The 18,306-nt window shown below is 42.5% G+C and overlaps 1 protein-coding gene across 34 annotated transcripts in view; it reads left to right on the top strand.

Annotated features, from left to right (window-relative positions):
* LRMDA (leucine rich melanocyte differentiation associated) overlaps window positions 1–18,306 on the top strand; it is a 1,316,989-nt gene that overhangs the window by 558,923 nt on the left and 739,760 nt on the right. Inside the window, exons 1-2 of one of the 34 annotated variants that reach the window (XM_081564586.1) lie at window positions 10,968–11,091; window positions 17,525–17,654. The exons of 31 other annotated variants lie outside the window; for them this stretch is intronic. In XM_081564586.1, coding sequence (XP_081420712.1) covers window positions 17,650–17,654 — 5 coding nt within the window. In that variant the 5' untranslated portion in view covers window positions 10,968–11,091; window positions 17,525–17,649. Of the gene's footprint in view, window positions 1–10,967; window positions 11,092–14,176; window positions 14,212–17,524; window positions 17,655–18,306 lie in introns of those variants that run through there. 2 more of the 34 variants (XM_081564565.1, XM_081564576.1) reach the window with 2 other exon arrangements.

The following is an 18,306-nucleotide window of genomic DNA, read 5'->3' as shown; positions in this document are numbered from 1 at the left end:
GCCTGAAGACTGCATTCAGATCAGAATGTTTTCACTGTGGGAGGAAGGGGGCTTGTTGGCTCTGCCCTGGGGGTACTCTCTGCATCTCTTTGCCTGGTCTGTGCCTTGTGGGTGGGACACAGGCCCAGAGGGATACACCTGGGAGCTGCTTCTTGGAGAGCTCTTTTCAGCCCCACTAGAGCAGCAGCAGAGCTATTGGACAAAGGGACTTGGTCATAGGAGTGGCTAGTAGGTGCTTGGGGGTTGAGCAGCAGCTGCCCAGGCAGCACAGGGAAGGGAGGCTTTTTCCTTCTCACCAATCCACGTGTGGGCAGTCACTTTTCCCTGGCTGGGAGATCAACCCTTCTCTCTTTGCAAAAGCAGGAGTATTTTGCAAGGGCTTACTTGTTGCCGGCTTCTGTCTCAAAGTCCAGTCATGAGAGGAACCCTGTTGGGTCCCACATTCTAGAGTGACAGGGAAAACTGCACCTTCTAGAAGATACCCTCAGACCTTCAATGCTCTAGCATGTCCACAATGGAAGGTAGCATTAAGCACCTGCCAGATACTTTCTGGCCAGAGAATTTGGGCAAAGGAGCTGCCTGACTTGTCTGGGGGCCCATGTCCAGGGCAGGGGTAAGGAAACTCAGGGCTAATGTCTAGAGAAATAAGGGCCATGCTGATGAGATGACTGTCGTGAAAAATTCCTATTTCTCCTCTAGTACTTATCCCATTAGAATACCCTTAGGTATCTTCTGGAGAGTGAATTAGAGCAGAGGATATGAAAAAAACTGTGGTAAGTGAGTGGAAGAATTGTTTGAACATGAAACAAAACCCGAACCTTGAGGGCAATACAGCTGTTTCTGTGGCTCTTGAGTTTGGTAAATTTGTAATTAGGTGAGTGTAGGTTTTTGTTTCTATTGTATACAGAATGCTTTTAGCCCCCAGCCCCTCATTAAAAATAACCACTAAACAATACAAAGAACTGAAACTTGGGTCATAATTGTAATAAGTCCAAGCCCTTAAAGACCAATGACCTGCCCAAGCCACACTGACAGCTGCTGTTGTCTGTTGCAGGGGAGAAGTTGGTCTCTTTGGCTTCTCTTCCTGCCTCTTGGGGGATTTGGTGCTTTTCCAGATGGTTGTCTATGCTGCCTTAGGATCTTTTAGGAAGAATTCCAGAAAGGTGCTCTAAGATTGTTCTGTGGTCATCTGGCTCTCGATTCTTCTTTGAGTCTAACGAAAGTCTGTATCTCTTCCTCACTGAGCAACTTACTTGTGTTCTCAGTCCAGTAATAATAACCATGAAAATAATGGGAATCTCTTATATGCATTTAGCATTTACTATTCTCAAAGCATTTTCACGTATTTTTAATCTCATGCATAACTATTCTTAGGTTCTCTTTACTCATAAGCAAAGAGACAGTTTTAGTCAGAAATTCTTCCCCACCAAGCACATTTGTTGTTGTTGTTGTTCAATCGCTAAGTTTTAAGTAATAGTCACTCAGTCATGTCTGACTCTTTGTGACCCCATGGACTGTAGCCCACCAGGCTCCTCTGTCCATGAAATTCTCCAGGCAAGAATACTGAAGTGGGTTGCCATTCCTTTCTCCAGATAATCTTCTTCACCCAGAGTTCGAACCCTGGTCTCCTGCTTTGCAGGCAGATTCTTTACCATCTGAGCTACCTGGAAAACTAACTCATGTTCAACTCTTTGTGACTATATGGACAGCAGCATGCCAGGCTTCCCTGTCCTTCACTGTCTCCTGGAGTTTGCTCAGATTCATGTCCATTGAATCAGTGATGCTATCTAACCGTCTCACCCTCTGCTGCCCTCTTCTCTTTTTGCCTTCATTCTTTCCAAGCATCAGGGTCTTTTCCAATGAGTTGACTCTTTGTATCAGGTGGCCAAAGTATTCGAGCTTTAGCTTCGGAATCAGTCCCTCCAATGAATACTCAGGATTGATTTCCTTTAGGATTGACTGATTTGATCTCCTTAAGAGTCCTTCGGACTCTCAAGTCTTCTCCAGCACCACAGTTTAAAAGCATAAATTCTTCAGCTCAGCCTTCTTCATGATCCAGCCCTCACATCCATACATGACTACTGGAAAAACCATAGCTTTGACTACACAGACCTATGTTGGCAAAGTGATGGCTCTGCTTTTTAATATGCTGTCTAGTTTTGTCATAGCTTTTCTTTTAATTTTATGGCTGCAGTCACTGTCCACAGTGATTTTGGAGCCCAAGAAAACAAAATCTGTCACTGCTTCCACTTTTTCACCTTCTATCTGCCATGAAGTGATGGGACTGGTTGACATGATCTTAATTTTTTTAATGTTGAGTTTCAAGCCAGATTTTTCACTTTCCTCTTTCACCCTCATCAAGAGGCTCTTTACACATACACCCAATATAATGAGATTCAGCTCCATGGAAATGAGCTGGTGTAGTTTCTGGCTTACATCAGTTTATGTTCACAAGCTCACACTTATTGTGATAATTTTTCTATGTTTACTTTTTTATCCTTGGTACCTTTCATCAACTTCTATGCCTTTAGAAGCATATGCCCAGTGCTTTAATTTTCTCTTCCTAACAGAAGGATGATTCCGTATTAGCATCTTAAACTATATATCTAATAGATCTTCCGGGGATGGCCTTAGGAACCTCTCCCCATTGATAATACTATTTCTAGAGGAAATGAAACTCTGAGTCCCCAGAAACAACTTTTAAATGTATGCCTTCCAAAAGTTAGCTGGTGCATGGAGGTGATGGTGTCTGGTGAGGGACAGGCGTTGTTGCCTCCTGCATGTGGGAATCTTGTTCCAGGGCTGATGCCCTGGGGAGTATTTGACATGTGTATCTGTCAGGTTTATCAAGGACTCTGTACAGATGGAATTGTCTGAGATAGAACTCAAGGGCCATGTCTATAGCAATGGTATTCAGATGGAAGTCTAACGAAGCCTTCCGTTAGCCCATTTGCCCTTTGATATTTGAGGATTCTACGGATCTCTGGCCATTGTGTTTCCAGTTCTCTATTCAGACACACATCCTCCTGGGCCATCTTAGTGGGTAGTGTGGTCTGTGGAAAAGGCATGGACTGGGGATGAGAAGAATGAAGCCTGCTCTGGCCAAGAACTAACTTGGGGCTATGGTCCAGCTTTTTCTCCTGTGTTAGCCTTGGTCTTCTTTTCTGGAAAAGGAAGAGATGAAATGCTCATGGGTTTCCAGACTTTTCCTTTATCCACCTCACAGGTGAGGGGAAGCTGGGATGTAGAATGTGAACCTTTCACCTCAGCCCCAGCCCTTCTACCCTGATCTACTTAAATATTAGACTTTGGCAGAGGATTCATCTGGGAAGAAATTGTTGCTATTCAAACAGCTTTAAAAACTACCCCTATATTCACCCATCTAATTGGGGTTTTTCATTCTTGGATCCCACTATGCCCCACGGTACTTTTTAGCTTGTCCATTTTATGTGGCCAGCTTATGGGGGTTTATTCTATTGATTGAGCTGTGCTCCTTCTCTCTCAATCACCCCTGGGGACCAAAAGTCAGGGCAAAATCAGAGAATTTGTTGAAGGAAAGCTTTGGAGATGAGCGAAGAGAGAGAGCTTGGAAGGGAGGTGGCGTCGAAGACCATGTCCTTTATGCTTGTGTCATCTCATCCCCTTTAGTCCTAATCACAGCTCTGGACAAGCAGACAAGCAAAGGAACTGTGGAGTCGAAACTTACATAGTATCTAAAACAGTAATAATGCCTTAGATTTGTTCAGTGTTTGAAAGCAGTTTCTTTGCCATCGTTACACTGGCTATTTTGAATAATCCCAAATGTAGGAAAGGCAGAAGTTATTGTCCTGGGTATGCCTTTTATGCAGACACAAGGGCCAAAACCAGGACCCAGTCTCCCTACTCTTGCCCCTGTCATGTTTCCATTCCTCTTTTCCACAGTCAGTGTTTCTCAGTGGCCCAAATGTCAGTACTGGGACCATGCACATGCTAGTGGAGAGAGAAGAAATTTACAGTGGTCTGTTTTCTTCTTCCTGGGATGTTTTCTTCTTCTCTTGCTCTCCCCATCCAAGAAGCATGTCTTTTGTTCTTGGGTTGGCTTTAGGCAGCCCCTCCATCTGCTGCTTTGCCTTCCCTCTCCTCCTGGCCGGAATCAGGGTGATTATGGAGCCTTTTCTTAGGCGAGGTGTTAAGGGTTTATGTAGTGCTTGCCGACGGATGGCTAATGGACTCAGTTGGGTTGTTTCAATGAAAGTTTCCCACAATCTGATACTAAAGTGCAAGCCTTGAGTGAAGCTTTTATCACTCTTTCACCAGGCTCATCAAGGACTTCCTTTTCCTCTCTGGAAATTGTATTTCATGCGGTGTATTTCTGATCCAAGTGTTACATCAATCAGCAGTTCAGTGTAGGTTTGTGGTTCTCCTGGAGCGTTTTACAAGCAGGGATGGAGTTTCTTATGCTGGTCTGCTTGACTGTCTTGGTTGGACTCTTGGAAAAATACTCAAAGTGCAGTTTCCTTCCATCTATTATGATTTCTTTTTAGTTGCTATTAGAATTATTGGTTTTTCTAAGGCATTATCTTAATAAAGGCATTCCTTTCTGGGCTGTGTTTGACCTGTGGGTGAGATTGGGAATCTGTTTATTCTCATGGTTATTGTAAAGTTAAGGCTTTCAGAAAACTGAGAAAAATAGGAGCCTTTGAAATGTGATCCCCTTGGCCAGTGACTTCTCTGTTGCTGAATGGATGCTGGATGCAGGCTTAGCTTGTGCCTTTCCTTTTAGGGTGGTTTGTTTATGAGAGAAGTCTCCCTGACTCCCGTCTCCTACAGTGGTCAGTTTTTCATGTTTTGAATGTCAAAGAAAGAAAGAAGACATTTTAAGCTACTAATAGTGGTGTAAATATTGGATGACAAGGAAGGAGAGGGGAGATCTTGGACATGGGCATCTTGCCAGGCTGTTGTCTGTTGTCTGAATGTGTAACAAACATGTGACTGTGTGCCAGATCACAGAAGCCAGGGCTGGCAATCACAATGACTAATAAGGTATTTGTTGACCGAAAGTCCACCTAAGAGTTAGTATCTGAGCCATGAGCTAGTCTCGCTGAAAGGAAGGAGACTTTGGAGTCTGGGATTTGCAATTTTTTTTTTTTAACAAATATTTTTTTAAAGGGTGATAAAATTGCCCCCATTCTCCAAGTAAGAATATTTAGCTGACATTTTCTTATATTGGGTCCAGAGAAGGGAATTAATTTTTTTTTTTTATTGGAGTAAAGTTGATTTACAATGTTATGTTAGTTTTTGCTGTACAGCAAAGTGAGCCAGTTATACATACACATGTATCCATTCTTATTTAGATTCTTTCCCCATATAGATTATTACAGAGTACTGAATAGAATTCCCTGCAAAGAAGGGAATTTGTCCCCCAGATTCTATCCTACTCATACAAGGACTGCTATTAAAATTGGGGATAAATATTTTGCTCTTCTCAGTTTTTTAAATTCATCCAAAGCTATTTTGAAAAAATCTCTCCCAGCAACTGTGACAGGGTATCGCAGCTGACTGAAGGTTTCTTTTCTTTTTTTTCCTGTTATCTTTCCTTTCTTTAAGGAAAGAGTCGTTTCAGAGGCAGCTGTGACAGCTCTGTCATTTCACTCACACCTCTAAATTTCTCTTTCTGTTGTCAGTTAGCAGACAGCAGTCTCAGGATTCTGATGGGCCTGAGTGATGTCCAAATACAGGAGAGATTGGAGAGAGGCCTGGAGCAGTGCGTCAGGAGCAGTCATCTTCTGCCTTTATTCTTAGAAGAATTGTCAGGAGTTTAAAAAGTTCCCCTGTGCCTGGATCCCCGAATCTCCATCACTGTCGTCTACAGCATGTGTGAGGCGGGGCTGGAGCAGAATTTCCAGAGGTTCCTGTTAAGAGGTTGTGCTGAGTTCCTCTGGCCTATGTGTTACCCTGGGGAAATTTTTTTTAAGACTCATTCTTTTTCTTAGAACAGTTGTAGGTTCACAGCAAAATGGAAAGAATGGTACAGAAATTGCCCATGTACTCCCTGCCCCCATGTTATCTACATCCCCTACCATGTACTAAGATGCTCCAGTTGTGTCCAACTTATGACCCATGGACTGTAACCTGCCAGTCTCTTCTATCCATGGGGATTTCCAGGCAAGAATGCTGGAGTGGATTGCTATTTCCTTCTCCAGAGTGCTCCATTTGTTACAACCGATGGACTTACATTGACACCTGATAATTACCCAAAGTCTGTAGTTTACATGAGGATCCGTTCTTGGTGGTGTACATTGTGGGTTTGGATAAATATATGATGACATGTATCCATCAATATAGTGTCATACAGTATATTTCTATCACCCTAAAAATCCACTGTGTTCTGCCAATTCATCCCGCCTCACCCCAAGGAAATTAATATTTTCAACTTCATTGAGAGTAAGTCCTTTCAGGATGAAACCATTTCAACATCAAAACAGCAGCAACCATAGCAACAGCTCCTAACCTTTCAGAGTACCTATATCCCAGGCACTGGGTTTTGCATGCTCTACCCCATTCATTTTTCCAAGGCCCTGTGGTAGGTACTGTTTTTCATCCCATTTTGGGGATGAGGTGCCTGAGACTCAGGTCCATTAAAGGACTTCAGTACCTTGCCTAAGGTGGTGCAGGGGGTGAATGACAGAGCCACGTTCTCTGTGACACTGTTGCCTCAACGCCTTAAGCCTTATATGGTTCTCATAGGCTTCAACTGTCTTTTTTTCCATGGTGCAAGGAAACCTGGCAGTTGTTTGACCTTCAAGACAGGTGAGGTTTGTGCCTTCATCCTCTGAAGCATGAACGTCTCTGGATTAAGCAGAAAAGTGATAGCAGCAGAGGGAGTACAGGGATAGTAAAGATGCCCCTAGGGGTGGGGGAGAAAGGCTACTTGTACCCAAAAGGAAGGGTTCTCTACTTGAAAGCAACCTAGATTTATAGGGGACACCAAAATGTGTAGTCACATGTGCTTGGTTTAAGTCACGTGGTAGAGCCTAATTGACTTCTTGGTTCTGAGCTGTCCTGCCAGAGTTTGGCTTGTGGTTTGAGCAGTTCCTGCCATAGAGATGCTGGCAGAGTATGAACAACAGAGTTTCCATTTTTAAAAGGATCAGTTTTGCCTTTTACCTGTGGTGTATCCTTGTCCCCAGGTTTTCTTCTGTCTTCTGTTCATTTCTCCTGAAGATCCAGCATCCTCCTTATCCATGAGTGCATCCTGTGTTCCACTGAGCTGCTCCCTGGGGCCCGCCATGGCAGGGGGGCTGATGACACACCTTGGGAAGCCTGCTCCTGCCTGTCCCTCTCTGATGTTCAGGGCCAGAGCTTTCACACAATGAGCTCCCCAGAAAAGTGTGATGCTCATTTATTCCTCCTAAACATATTTGTCAGGCATCTGGTTTCTGGAGAGTATGTCCATGGGGAGTTTTTTTGAATTTCTCTGTGTCTTTGTTTATAAAATGGGATGATAGGCACACCTTTGTTTTTAAGATGGGGAAAGCTTGTAGGGTGGTAAAAGTGTTAGTTGCTCAGTCGTGTCTGATTCTTTGCAACCCCATGGACTGTAGCCCACGAGGCTCCTCTGTCCATGGAATTCTTTAGTCAAGAATACTGGAATGTATTGCCATTCCCTTCTCTAGGGGATCTTCCCAACCCAGGGATTGGATCTGGGTCTCCCACATTACAGACAGATTCTTTACCACCTAAGCCACCAAGGAAGCCTTACGTAGGGTGGTTGTTATTGATAATCATAATTACAGTTAATACTTTTATAGGTGTTGCTTAGGCACAGGCCTGTTTCAAGAGCTTTACATTTATTTATTAATTCATTTAATCCTCACAGCAACTCAGTGGAGTTATACTGCTTTCCCCCCATTTTGCCCTTGGAGGAAATAGCAATCCCCTCCAGTATTCTTGCCTGGAAAATCACATGGACAGAGGAGCCTGGGAGGCTACAGTCCATGGGGTCACAAGAGTTGGACACGACTTAGAAACTAAACCACCACCACCATGCCCCCATTTTGCAGATAAGGACACTGAATGGTAGAAAGTGAGTGAACAGTGGAACAGAGATTGAAAGTGAAGTATTCATGCTGCTCCCACCCTTTCCTGTGATTTAATGCCTGCCAGGTGCTTAGTGTCATGCTGGGCACAGAGTGAGAGTTTTGTAATATTGACTTTCATAAATAATAATTACAGTGTTAGTATTATTAATGCTCAGCACCTTGTTAGCTGCAGGTAGTAAATATGAGCAACTCAAGACCAGTTCACTTATATATTTTACAAACTGGTGAGAAAAAAGAGATGCTGAAATGGGCAATAACCATCAAGCATGGACAAGCTGTGATAGAAGACCTGCAGGATTCTGTGGGATGAACAATCATTTCCTTAAATAAAAATCACGGAGAACTTTTGTTTCATGGCAGGCAGTGTGCTGCATCTCTTAGGAGTGTTATTTCCCATAATTCTACATGGTAGATAATATTGTTGTTCCATTTTACAGGCACTGAGGATTAGAGAAGATGAGTGACTTGTCCGAGGTCACACAGTCAATGAGTGTTCAAGTTCAGACTTGAACCCAGGACTCCTTGAATGAAGGCTCTGGGCTCCAAACCACTGCCCCATATACCTGATCTTTACTGTTGACAGTTTTTTCCAAGGGCTTCCTGATGCTCTCCTGAATGATAGAAAATGGGTGACCAAATGGGAATGAGATCATATGTCCCTCCCACTTTTCCTCTAGGAGATTTTCTAGAAAGTGGGTAATGAGTTGAATGGATGCACCATTTCTGTTGAGTGACTGGCCTTCTTTAAAGTGTCCCGTGTAAGACCCCCCCACTTCCACCTCCACATGTGCTCATGTGGCCCTCTCTTTGTGGGACTCCAGTGACCGTGTCCTCGGGGTCAGGCCCTGTGCCCTTCATCCTATGCCCTTCCTTAAAACCATGTTCTCTCTTTTCTTTGAACCTTGGACTGTAAACTATGCGCTTAGGTACTGATATCCCATTTTCTCTTGGTTCTACTTCATGTGTATTCGGCTGCTTTGACCAAGGATCTTTAAAGCTCTCATTGAAATAAAAAGCCGTGTCTGCTCAGTATTCCCCAGTGTCCATCACAGGTTGAGGAGTAAACCAGGCCTCCCCAAACTAGCAGTCATTCCTGATTGCTTTCTTTCTTTCTTTCATCCGCACATGCAAACCATTCCAAAGTCCTATCAGCTCCACTCCTAAACTATTTCCTGAGTCTTCTCAGGCAGCCCCTCAGGCCATTCTCAGGGACACATCTTTCTTGCTGCGAGGGCCCTGGCAGCTTCCTCTCTGCCCCTTCCCCTTCCCTTCCTGTGTCCCTGTGATCCATTCACCATATGGCAGCTGGAGTGGGCTTTTGAATTGCCCATCGGATTGAGTCACCCTCGTCTTTCAATCCCTCTGGCGGTGACCTGTTGCACTTGGTATAGAGTCCGAAGTCTTTCCATGGCCTGCAAGGCTTAGTGTGACTTGGTACTGCTGAATCTCCCACCTCATCTTCTGGGCCTCTCCCTGTTATGGACCACCAGCCCTGCAGACTTTGTGCTGTCACTCAAGGAGATAACAAGGAGCTAATATTTATTAAAAGATGACTATTTGCCAGGCATTGTTGTAAGCACTTGACCCATTTAGTTTTCACAATGACCCCAGGACGTGGATATTCTTATAATTGCTATTTTACAAATGAGGAAACTGAGGCACAGAGAGTTGACAACCTGTATGAGGCTCAAGGTCATACAGCTAGTGAGGGGCAGAGCCTCTGAACCAAACCAGGCAGCGGGTCCCCAGGATGTGTGTTTTTAATCAACACATTGCAGTGCCTCTTGGGTAGACAATAAATACTAATTGAATGAATTACTACAAAGAAGATGCCTGGTAGAGTTGTGTTGGGTGAGGAAAGTCATGGATGATTACGGAGATGTTCTAGGCCTGGATGTTAGATACATCCCAGAGCAGAGGATGTGGCACTGCCCATGTGGGTATTAAATACCCTACAATCCAAAATGGGTTTTGCTTACACCACAGCTGGTATTTATACTTTCTACTTGATAGAGCCGTCTGGCTCGATGGTCCTTTTTTTTTTTTCCTTAAGAGGAGAGAATTGTGGGAAATATTTTGTTTTCCCTGGGAGCCAGGCTATGTATTTACTTCAAGTTTTATTAAATGAGTTATAAATTTTCCCAGCAATTTACTCATAGCTCAAGAGGTTTAATTTGCATGTGTTGCCTTTTACAATATGCTTTTCGTAATGTTGCAGATGCTTCTTCCCCAGCTTCAGTAAACAACAGGCACTCAGCCAGGTTTTTGACTGAACATGTGCCAGGCCCTGGAAATGCGAATTAACTCTGTGGTGGCTGTTGAAGTGGGGTGGGGGCACACGCCCTGCTCTGTCCAGGGCATCTGAGGAGCTGAGTACAATTCCTGGAGGGCAAAAGGCAAAGACTTTCTGAATATGCCTATTTTTGAATATTTCTTTCACCTACAAAGTAAGTCAATAAAAAGACATTTATTGTATGTCTTGTATGATGTACAGACATCAGACTTGTATTTGGTTCTACTTAGAATATAGTTAGTATGATGATTCAAAGAGTCTGTCAGGGCCCCCAGATGATTTTTAGAGAAGGCAGAATCATCTCAGGTTTCACAGGAGTTGACCTATGGTCCATCACGGGGAAGATGTTTGAGCCACTAAGAACCTAGCTCCTCTGAGAGTCCAGTGTGTATTACCTCTTCGACTCCGGGAGAGCATTAGGGTTGAGAACTCATTCTTTGGAGTCATACTGTCGGGTTTGGGTTCTGCTTCTGCCACTTACTAGTTCTATGACCTTGGGCATGGTACTTAAACTCTCTGTGCCTCAATTTCCTCATTTGTATAAATGAGGTTACAATGGTGCCTATGATGTAGGTTTGCTGGAAGAATTAAATAGACTCATGTATAGAAAGCATTTAGAGCAGAATGTTTTATAAGTGAACACATAAATGGCAGCACTTATTGCCCCAGGATTTGCTTAGTTCTTTGAGTACTCAAGGAACAGACTCGAGTGTGGAGGTAGGTAGCACAAGGCTGTGATAGTTTCATGTTCATGAGGACCCCTGATTCCTTCTCTTTGGGGTTCTAACTTAGTGTATTTTCTCATAATTCAAGGTGGCAGCTGTGTTTGTGTCATCATGTACTTATTCCAAAAAGCAAGAGGGAGAGGGGGGGAAAAAAAAAACAAGTCCATTCTCTTTAAAGGAGACTTCCATGAAGTCCCACATAGCACAGTCCTTCAGTTCTCATTGGCCAGAACTTAATCATGAGCCAGAGGTAGCTAAAAGGAAAATACACTCTTTTATTTTTGCAGCTACCTTCCGGATAAAAATCTAGGCTCTGTTAGGAAGGAGAAAGTAGGGAATGGGTGTTGAAGTGGGCGACAACCAATGAGTTGCTAGCATTGGCCTGTGGTATTTTGGGCTTGAGGTGGAAGGATGTTCCAGGTATCTGGAGCAGTATTTTTCTAAAGTATGTTTCACTGATGATTTTAGGAAGTACATGGAAATTTCTTACTGAAATAATTTTGTAATTATTTTTTATATAAGCAAAATTATAACTATTAAACCCAGAATTTCACAGATACTATATAATCATATAATATATTTAAAATTTTTAAGTGAGTCAGTCTTTAAGAAGTAAATGCAGGTATACAGAGATGAGAGAGGTAGTACACATATGAATTAGGTATGGGGTCTGGGGCCAGACTATCTGAATTTTAATTTGTGACCTGCCACTGATTGGCCAAATAACCTTAGCCGTTCCATGTCTTGATTTGCTTATCTGTAAAATGGAATGAACAAGAGTATCTACCTCCTAGGGTTGCTGTCAGAATCAAATGAATTAATACTTTAAAGCTCTTAGAATGGTGCTAGGCCTGTGATAAATACTCCAGGAAGATTTGTCATGGTCATTGTTGCTGTTGTGGGTCTCCTCCATTGCAGACAGATTCTTTACTATCTGAGCAACAGGGAAGCTCTATTATTGTGGTTTTATTAGTACTGTTGTTACAAAAGGTAGCACTTGGACAGAGCAGAAATTGTGAGGATGGTACACGCATGATTGAAATTAGGGAAACACTGGCTTAGAGGAATGAGGTTGACAATTAACTAGCACCAATCTTAGTTCAGTCCCTGGGTCAGGAAAAGCCCCTGGAGGAGGGCATGGCAACCCACTCCAGTATTCTTGCCTGGAGAATCCCGTGGACAGAGGAGCCTGGTGGGCTACAGTCCATAGAGTTGCAGAGTCAGACACGACTGAAGAGATAGCATGCAAGCACAATCTTAGACACAGCTATACATAATAATTTCATTAATGGTTAAAACTAGTGCTTTACAGTGTGAAATGGTCCTATATGTGGTAACAGCATTGATTACAATTTACTGTATGCCAGGTAGCATGGGGTTGCTTTAAAGATAACACTTTTAAAAAGATTTTCTTGAAGTATAGTTTTTTGAGGCTTCCTTGGTGGCTCAGTGGTAAAGAATCTGCCTGCAATGCAGAAGATGCGGGTTCAATCCCTGGGTCAGAAAGATGTGCTGTAGAGGAAACGGCTACTCACTCCAGTATTCTTGCATGGGGGATAATCCCATGGACAGAGGAGCCTGTTGGCTTATAGTCTATAATGTTGCAAAAAAGTTCATCACAACTTAGCAACTAAAACAACAACAACAGCTGATTTACAATATTGTGTTAATTTCTGCTATATAAAGTGACTAAGTTATACACATGCATATTCTTTTTCATTACAGTTTATTACAGAATATTAAATATAGTTCCCTGTCCTATACAGTGGGACCTTGTTGTTTATTCATCCTGTGTATAGTAGTTTGCATCTACTAGTCCCAAACTCCCAATCCAACCCTTCCCCTTGGCAATCACAAATCTGTTCTCTGTGAGTCTGTTTTTTAAATAAGATCATTTGTGTCATATTTTAGGTTCCACATGAGTGATATCATATACTGTCTTTCTCTTACTGTCTTACTTCACTTAATATGATAATCTCTAGATCCATCCATATTGCTGAAAATGGCGTTATTTCATTCTTTTTGATGGCTGAGGAATATTCCATTGTATATAGGCATGACATCTTCGTTATTCTTTCAACTGTAGATGGACATTTAGATTGTTTCCATGTCTTGGCTATTGTAAATAGTGTTGCTATGAATATAGAAGTGCATGCATCTTTTTGAATTACAGTTTTGTTTGGGTATAAGCCCTGGACTAGGATTTCTAGATCATATGACAACTCTAATTTTAGTTTTTGGGGTATCTTCTTACTATTTTCGATAATGGCTGCACCAATTTACATTCCCACCAATAATATAAGAGAGTTCCCTTTTCTCCCCACCTTCTCCCCTATTTATTACTTGTAACTTTTTAATGATGGCCATTCTGACTGATGTGAGCTGATATCTCATTGTAGTTTTGATTTGCCTACCTCTAATATTTAGTGATGATGAGCATTTTTTTTCTATGTGCCTATTGGCCACCTGTATGTTTTCCTTGGAGAATAAAGATAACCCTTTTAATTCTCCCAGCACTACAAGGTAATTTTTTTTTTTTTCCTACTCTGCAGATGAAGAAATTTAGTCTGGGATAGGCTGCATGTTGACAGGGGATCAGCTTCAAAGCCCCTCCTGATAAAAGCCTCTCTTTCTCCTCTTTGGTGTTTCCTCTGCCTTCTGGTTGTACAGTACTCCTCTTTCGCTCCCTTGCCTCCAGGACCCTCTGATTCTTCTTCTTTCCCATTTCCCAAACGCCAGCTAGCACTTATGCCAGCTGTTTCCTGAGCCTCTCCTCACTGTCAAAAACCAACCTGTCCAGTATCTGTGTTCCTGTAGGACACTGTATATGACAGCTTCCAGTGCGAGGAACTCATTTATGAAAATGGACATTCATGGACTAATATGCTGCCTCTCTTCGGGCAATTTATTTTAGAATCACCCTGGAGATTTCAGGCAGCAACAGTTAAGCAGCCTTTTAGGCATGTCCTGCAGCCGACCAAGAATTTGAGGGGAGGGGATCTGTCCTATAACATGTCTTAGGTCATTCTGTGAGGTTCTAAAATGTCTCTATGGTAAAATCATGATAAAAATGGAACACTGAGATGGTGATCTAGGATGACCAAGCACAGTGGTGAGTGATCAGTTAAGGGCAAGGGTGCCAGCACTCCCCTTCCAGTTCCCACTCCAGTGCCTGGCTCGTAGGGAACATTTACTCAATATTGTTGAGTGTATGAATCACTTACTGGAGGCCTTTCATATGTGAAGGGAACAAAAGTTCCTTGAAGGACTAGGACAATGAATTATAATGGGGAAGGTTTGGTTGGGCCTTCTGAACTTGATAGATATTTTTGTTGTTGCTGTTTGGGCTATCATGGTCAATCACACAGGTCAGCTTGCTATCATCCATGGACCCTGTGTGTTTGTGTTGAAGCATGAGCTAAACATGAGCAGGACTATGCTGGAGCCGGGGAACATTTATCTTCTACTCCCTTCTCTGTCTTTAGAGCTGGAGGCTCAATGTGTTCCTCTTGTGATGTCATAAAGCAACTGATGTCTTAGTACATCCTGCAAGAATTATTTCCTCTTTTACTTTTCCTACAAATTGTACCTTATGATTCATTGAATTTCACTTTCCTATTTTTCCAACATTTCTCATTTTCTGCCCTTTTTTTATCCTCTCTCTCAGACCATTGGGAAAAGGAAGCAATGTTGCTTAGCAACCAGTATGAAACTAGTCAATACTGTGTCTAGTATTAACCCATTGGTACCAAGTAAGCAACACAGTCCTTGGGTTCTATCATTCTCCCCTTGTAGGTTTTAAACTGTGGGTTCAAAAAAGTTGGAAGCACAACTAAATGTTCTAATCACACACTTCAAGGATATTTATGGCTGGTTATACATGCTAACAAGTTCCAAAGTTGCAAGCTATAGAAATTGTCTGTTTATTAAAATGGTTCACTTTGGGATTCTTAATTTAGAAATTTGCTGTGATTATTTTACTTTCACTTTTTGGGGGAAAAAATAAGGATCTGATCTCAGCAGGTCTTTTGTGTGTATGTACTGTCTCATGTTTAGTCATTTAAGTTCCTTCATCTGACAAATAGAAGATATATTTTCTGGATTGTATCATTCACTCATCTAATATTTATTGGGCTCTGCTCTGTGCCAGGTTACTTTGAAAGACACTGTGGAGTACCACTGTGAGCACACATGGTTCTTGGATCCATTTTTTTTTTTTTTTTTTTTTTTTTTGTGAGTCCTTTTCCCTCTTCAGTTTCATCTATTGAAATACCCTATAACGATGCCACGTCTTCAGATACTTAGTTACTCCTCTACTGGAATGGCTTATTTGGCTTTGATTTGGTAATGTTATTCCTAGGTTCTTTAACCTTTTAGCAAGAGAGTAATAGGAAGCAACAGAAAGATCAGTATTGACTAACTCCTCCCACACATACAGGAGGTGTGACCAACACACAGTAGTAAAGGTTTGAGAGCATGGATTTGCCTTATACACAATTAGGATGTTAATGACATTGCCTTTGGTGCTTCTCTTCTTTCATTTGCATCCCCTTTTTTGCTACAGGTGACCTTCAAATCTCCCCCAATATCCAGCACCTTTAGGCCAGTCAAGGTCACCCCTAGTTGGTGGATCACAGTGAACTATCTCTCCTCCTTAGGGTGTTAATGCCTTTATTGAAGTCTCTCAACAAATGGGACATCTTGGGGGTGGATCAGAATTTCTCAGGGCACTCCTGACAGCAGGTTGAGTCAGCTTGAGCAGATTGCTTTCTTCTTCCTTCACTTATCAGGGGGTGATTCCCTCTTACATTGTAGCTCCCAGAGTATATGATAGGTGAAAGGGTTGACCATTCCGAGATCCTACACTGACCTGCAGAGTGATTCCACATGGGTTTCTCACATCCTTTGAGTCCTCAGAGTCTAGATAAACTAGGTCATTGTTGAGTTATAGGGGTGGTGTGGAGTCCCCCTCTTATCTTATCAGATACTGGTGCCCAGTATCTGAAATTCTTAGACTTGGTGCCTGTGAGTTGACTATTTCAAGTAGTGGAGAGAAGCATCTCTGATAACTAGATTCCATGAAGCCACTAAATGTGGTTCCAGTCTCAGTGGCTCTAGATGCTCACTTGTTATTCATCCAGAAAGTGTTATATAGGCCTCATCAAGGTGTGGCTTTGAATTAGATTTTGGCAGATGCCTCCAAGAGGGATTAAAAGCCTTTGAATTATCTTATATTGGACCTGCCTTACTTCATTCGGTGCAGGAAGAGAGACATAGAGCTAGGCATAGATGTAATTAGCAGCTTCTTTCACTGAGCACCTGCTATGGGACAGACATTGTTCCAGAGAGGCCCCTTGCATGTATTATCTTTCAGTATTTCCAGCAGCCTTACAAAGAAAATATTCATCTTTCTGATTTGCCAGTGAGAAAACTGGGACACAGTAAGGGTAAATGTCTTGCTCAAGGTCACACTGCCCACAGGGACCAGGTAGTGATTTAAATACAGGCAGGGCTTGATTCTGCATCCCCTGCCCTCTCCATTTGGCTGCACTTCCTCTTCTGCAAATCAGCTCTCACCTGAAGATAGGGGAGAGCTTGGAGGTTGTGTTGAAAAATTTTGTACATGTGGACTGTGCGAATCCATCCATGAACGCTCTTAGGTCGGTTTTCCATGTGCAGAAGCTCATTCAGACTGTGCCATTGAGCAGCAGGAACAACTAAAGGGCTAGGAACCGAATTAAAATTTTTAACTCCCTGACTTAGAATCTCTTCCTTGGTCTCTCATTTACTGTTTTGCCGTTTCTCCTCTCAAAATATTAACTGATGACAGCAATTCACTCTAACGTGGCTCCATGAGTTACGGTGATTCCGAGGATGATGATCATACTTGTTATTGTGAGTGCTTCACCCAGGCTCGCCACCTGGCTCAATGTTTAATATTATACAGAATGAAGTAAGTCAGGAAGAGAAATACCGATACACTATATTAATGCATACATATGGAATTTAGGAAGATGGGAATGATGACCCTAGATGTGAGACAGAAAAAGAGACACAGATATAAAGAACAAACTTTTGGACTCTGTGGGAGTAGGCGAGGGTGGGATGATTTGAGAGAATAGCATTGAAACATGTATATCACCATATGTGAAATAGATTGCCAGTCCAGGTTCGATGCATGAGGCAGGGCATTCAGGGCCAGTGCACTGGGGCAGCCCTGAGGGATGGGATGGGGAGGGAGGTGGGAGGGAGGGTCAGGATGGAGAACACATGTACACCCATGGGTGATTCATGTGAGTGTATGGCAAAAACCACTACAAGATTGTAAAGTAAATAGCCTTCAATTAAGGTAAATTAATTTAAAAAATATTATTTGTATTCTTCTGACAACTGTGTCACATATGTGGTATAACACTTATTTTCAGCCAAGACAGAGGCTCAGAGAAGTTAGCAAACTTTCCCAAGATCACACAGCTGGGAAATTGCACAAGTGGATTTGAACCCTACATTTTCTAGACTTCAAAGCCATTCTTAACTATTCACTCTGCTGATGAGGTAGGTGACCCTCTGGTCTCCTTCTTCTGGGGCTCATGAAGCAGACAGAGTATGTGCCATGTACATGAGCTTGGGTATTCCTCATGTTAAATGTCATGTGTATTAATCATTTCTGTATAGTTAAAGTATAAATACCTGGTGGGCAGGGGCCATGCCCTAAATTTCTGATGGAATGTGTATAGAGATTGAATGCTTGGGGTGTATAGTGTAAATTGAGGAGCTCACTGCTTTTCTTCTCCTGAGCAGCCAGCCACTCTGCTTTCTCCCCACTGCTATTGACAGAAAACTCATATCCTAAGGGATGAAAAGGGAATGCTATCAGCAGCTGGACCTCCTTCTGCCAGATAAACTTTATTAGAAGAATAAGTAGCTGGATATTGTATTGTTTTCAACCCACTTTGGAGTTTTTATATCCTGGGAAACAGTAGAGCACAGGATAACAACTCTACTAATGTGCTGGGTTCCCTAGCGCATGTCACCTAACCTTTCAACCCTGGATTCCTTCACTGTAAAGGGTCTAAAACAGCACCTACTTCATAGGTTGTGGTTCTGAGAATCAAGTGAGATAATACATGTGAGGTCATTGGTGCAGACATGGACACATAGCCAATGCACAAATAGAGCTCTTTGTGGTTTTGGGTTTTTTTTTTTA

Source organism: Giraffa tippelskirchi, chromosome 2, assembly GCF_054371585.1.
Source record: "Giraffa tippelskirchi isolate mGirTip1 chromosome 2, T2T-mGirTip1v1.2.pri, whole genome shotgun sequence".
NCBI classification, from domain to species: Eukaryota; Metazoa; Chordata; class Mammalia; order Artiodactyla; family Giraffidae; genus Giraffa; species Giraffa tippelskirchi.
The sequence above is the reverse complement of the archived record's forward strand: the minus strand, read 5'-3'. Positions and strand labels throughout refer to the sequence as shown.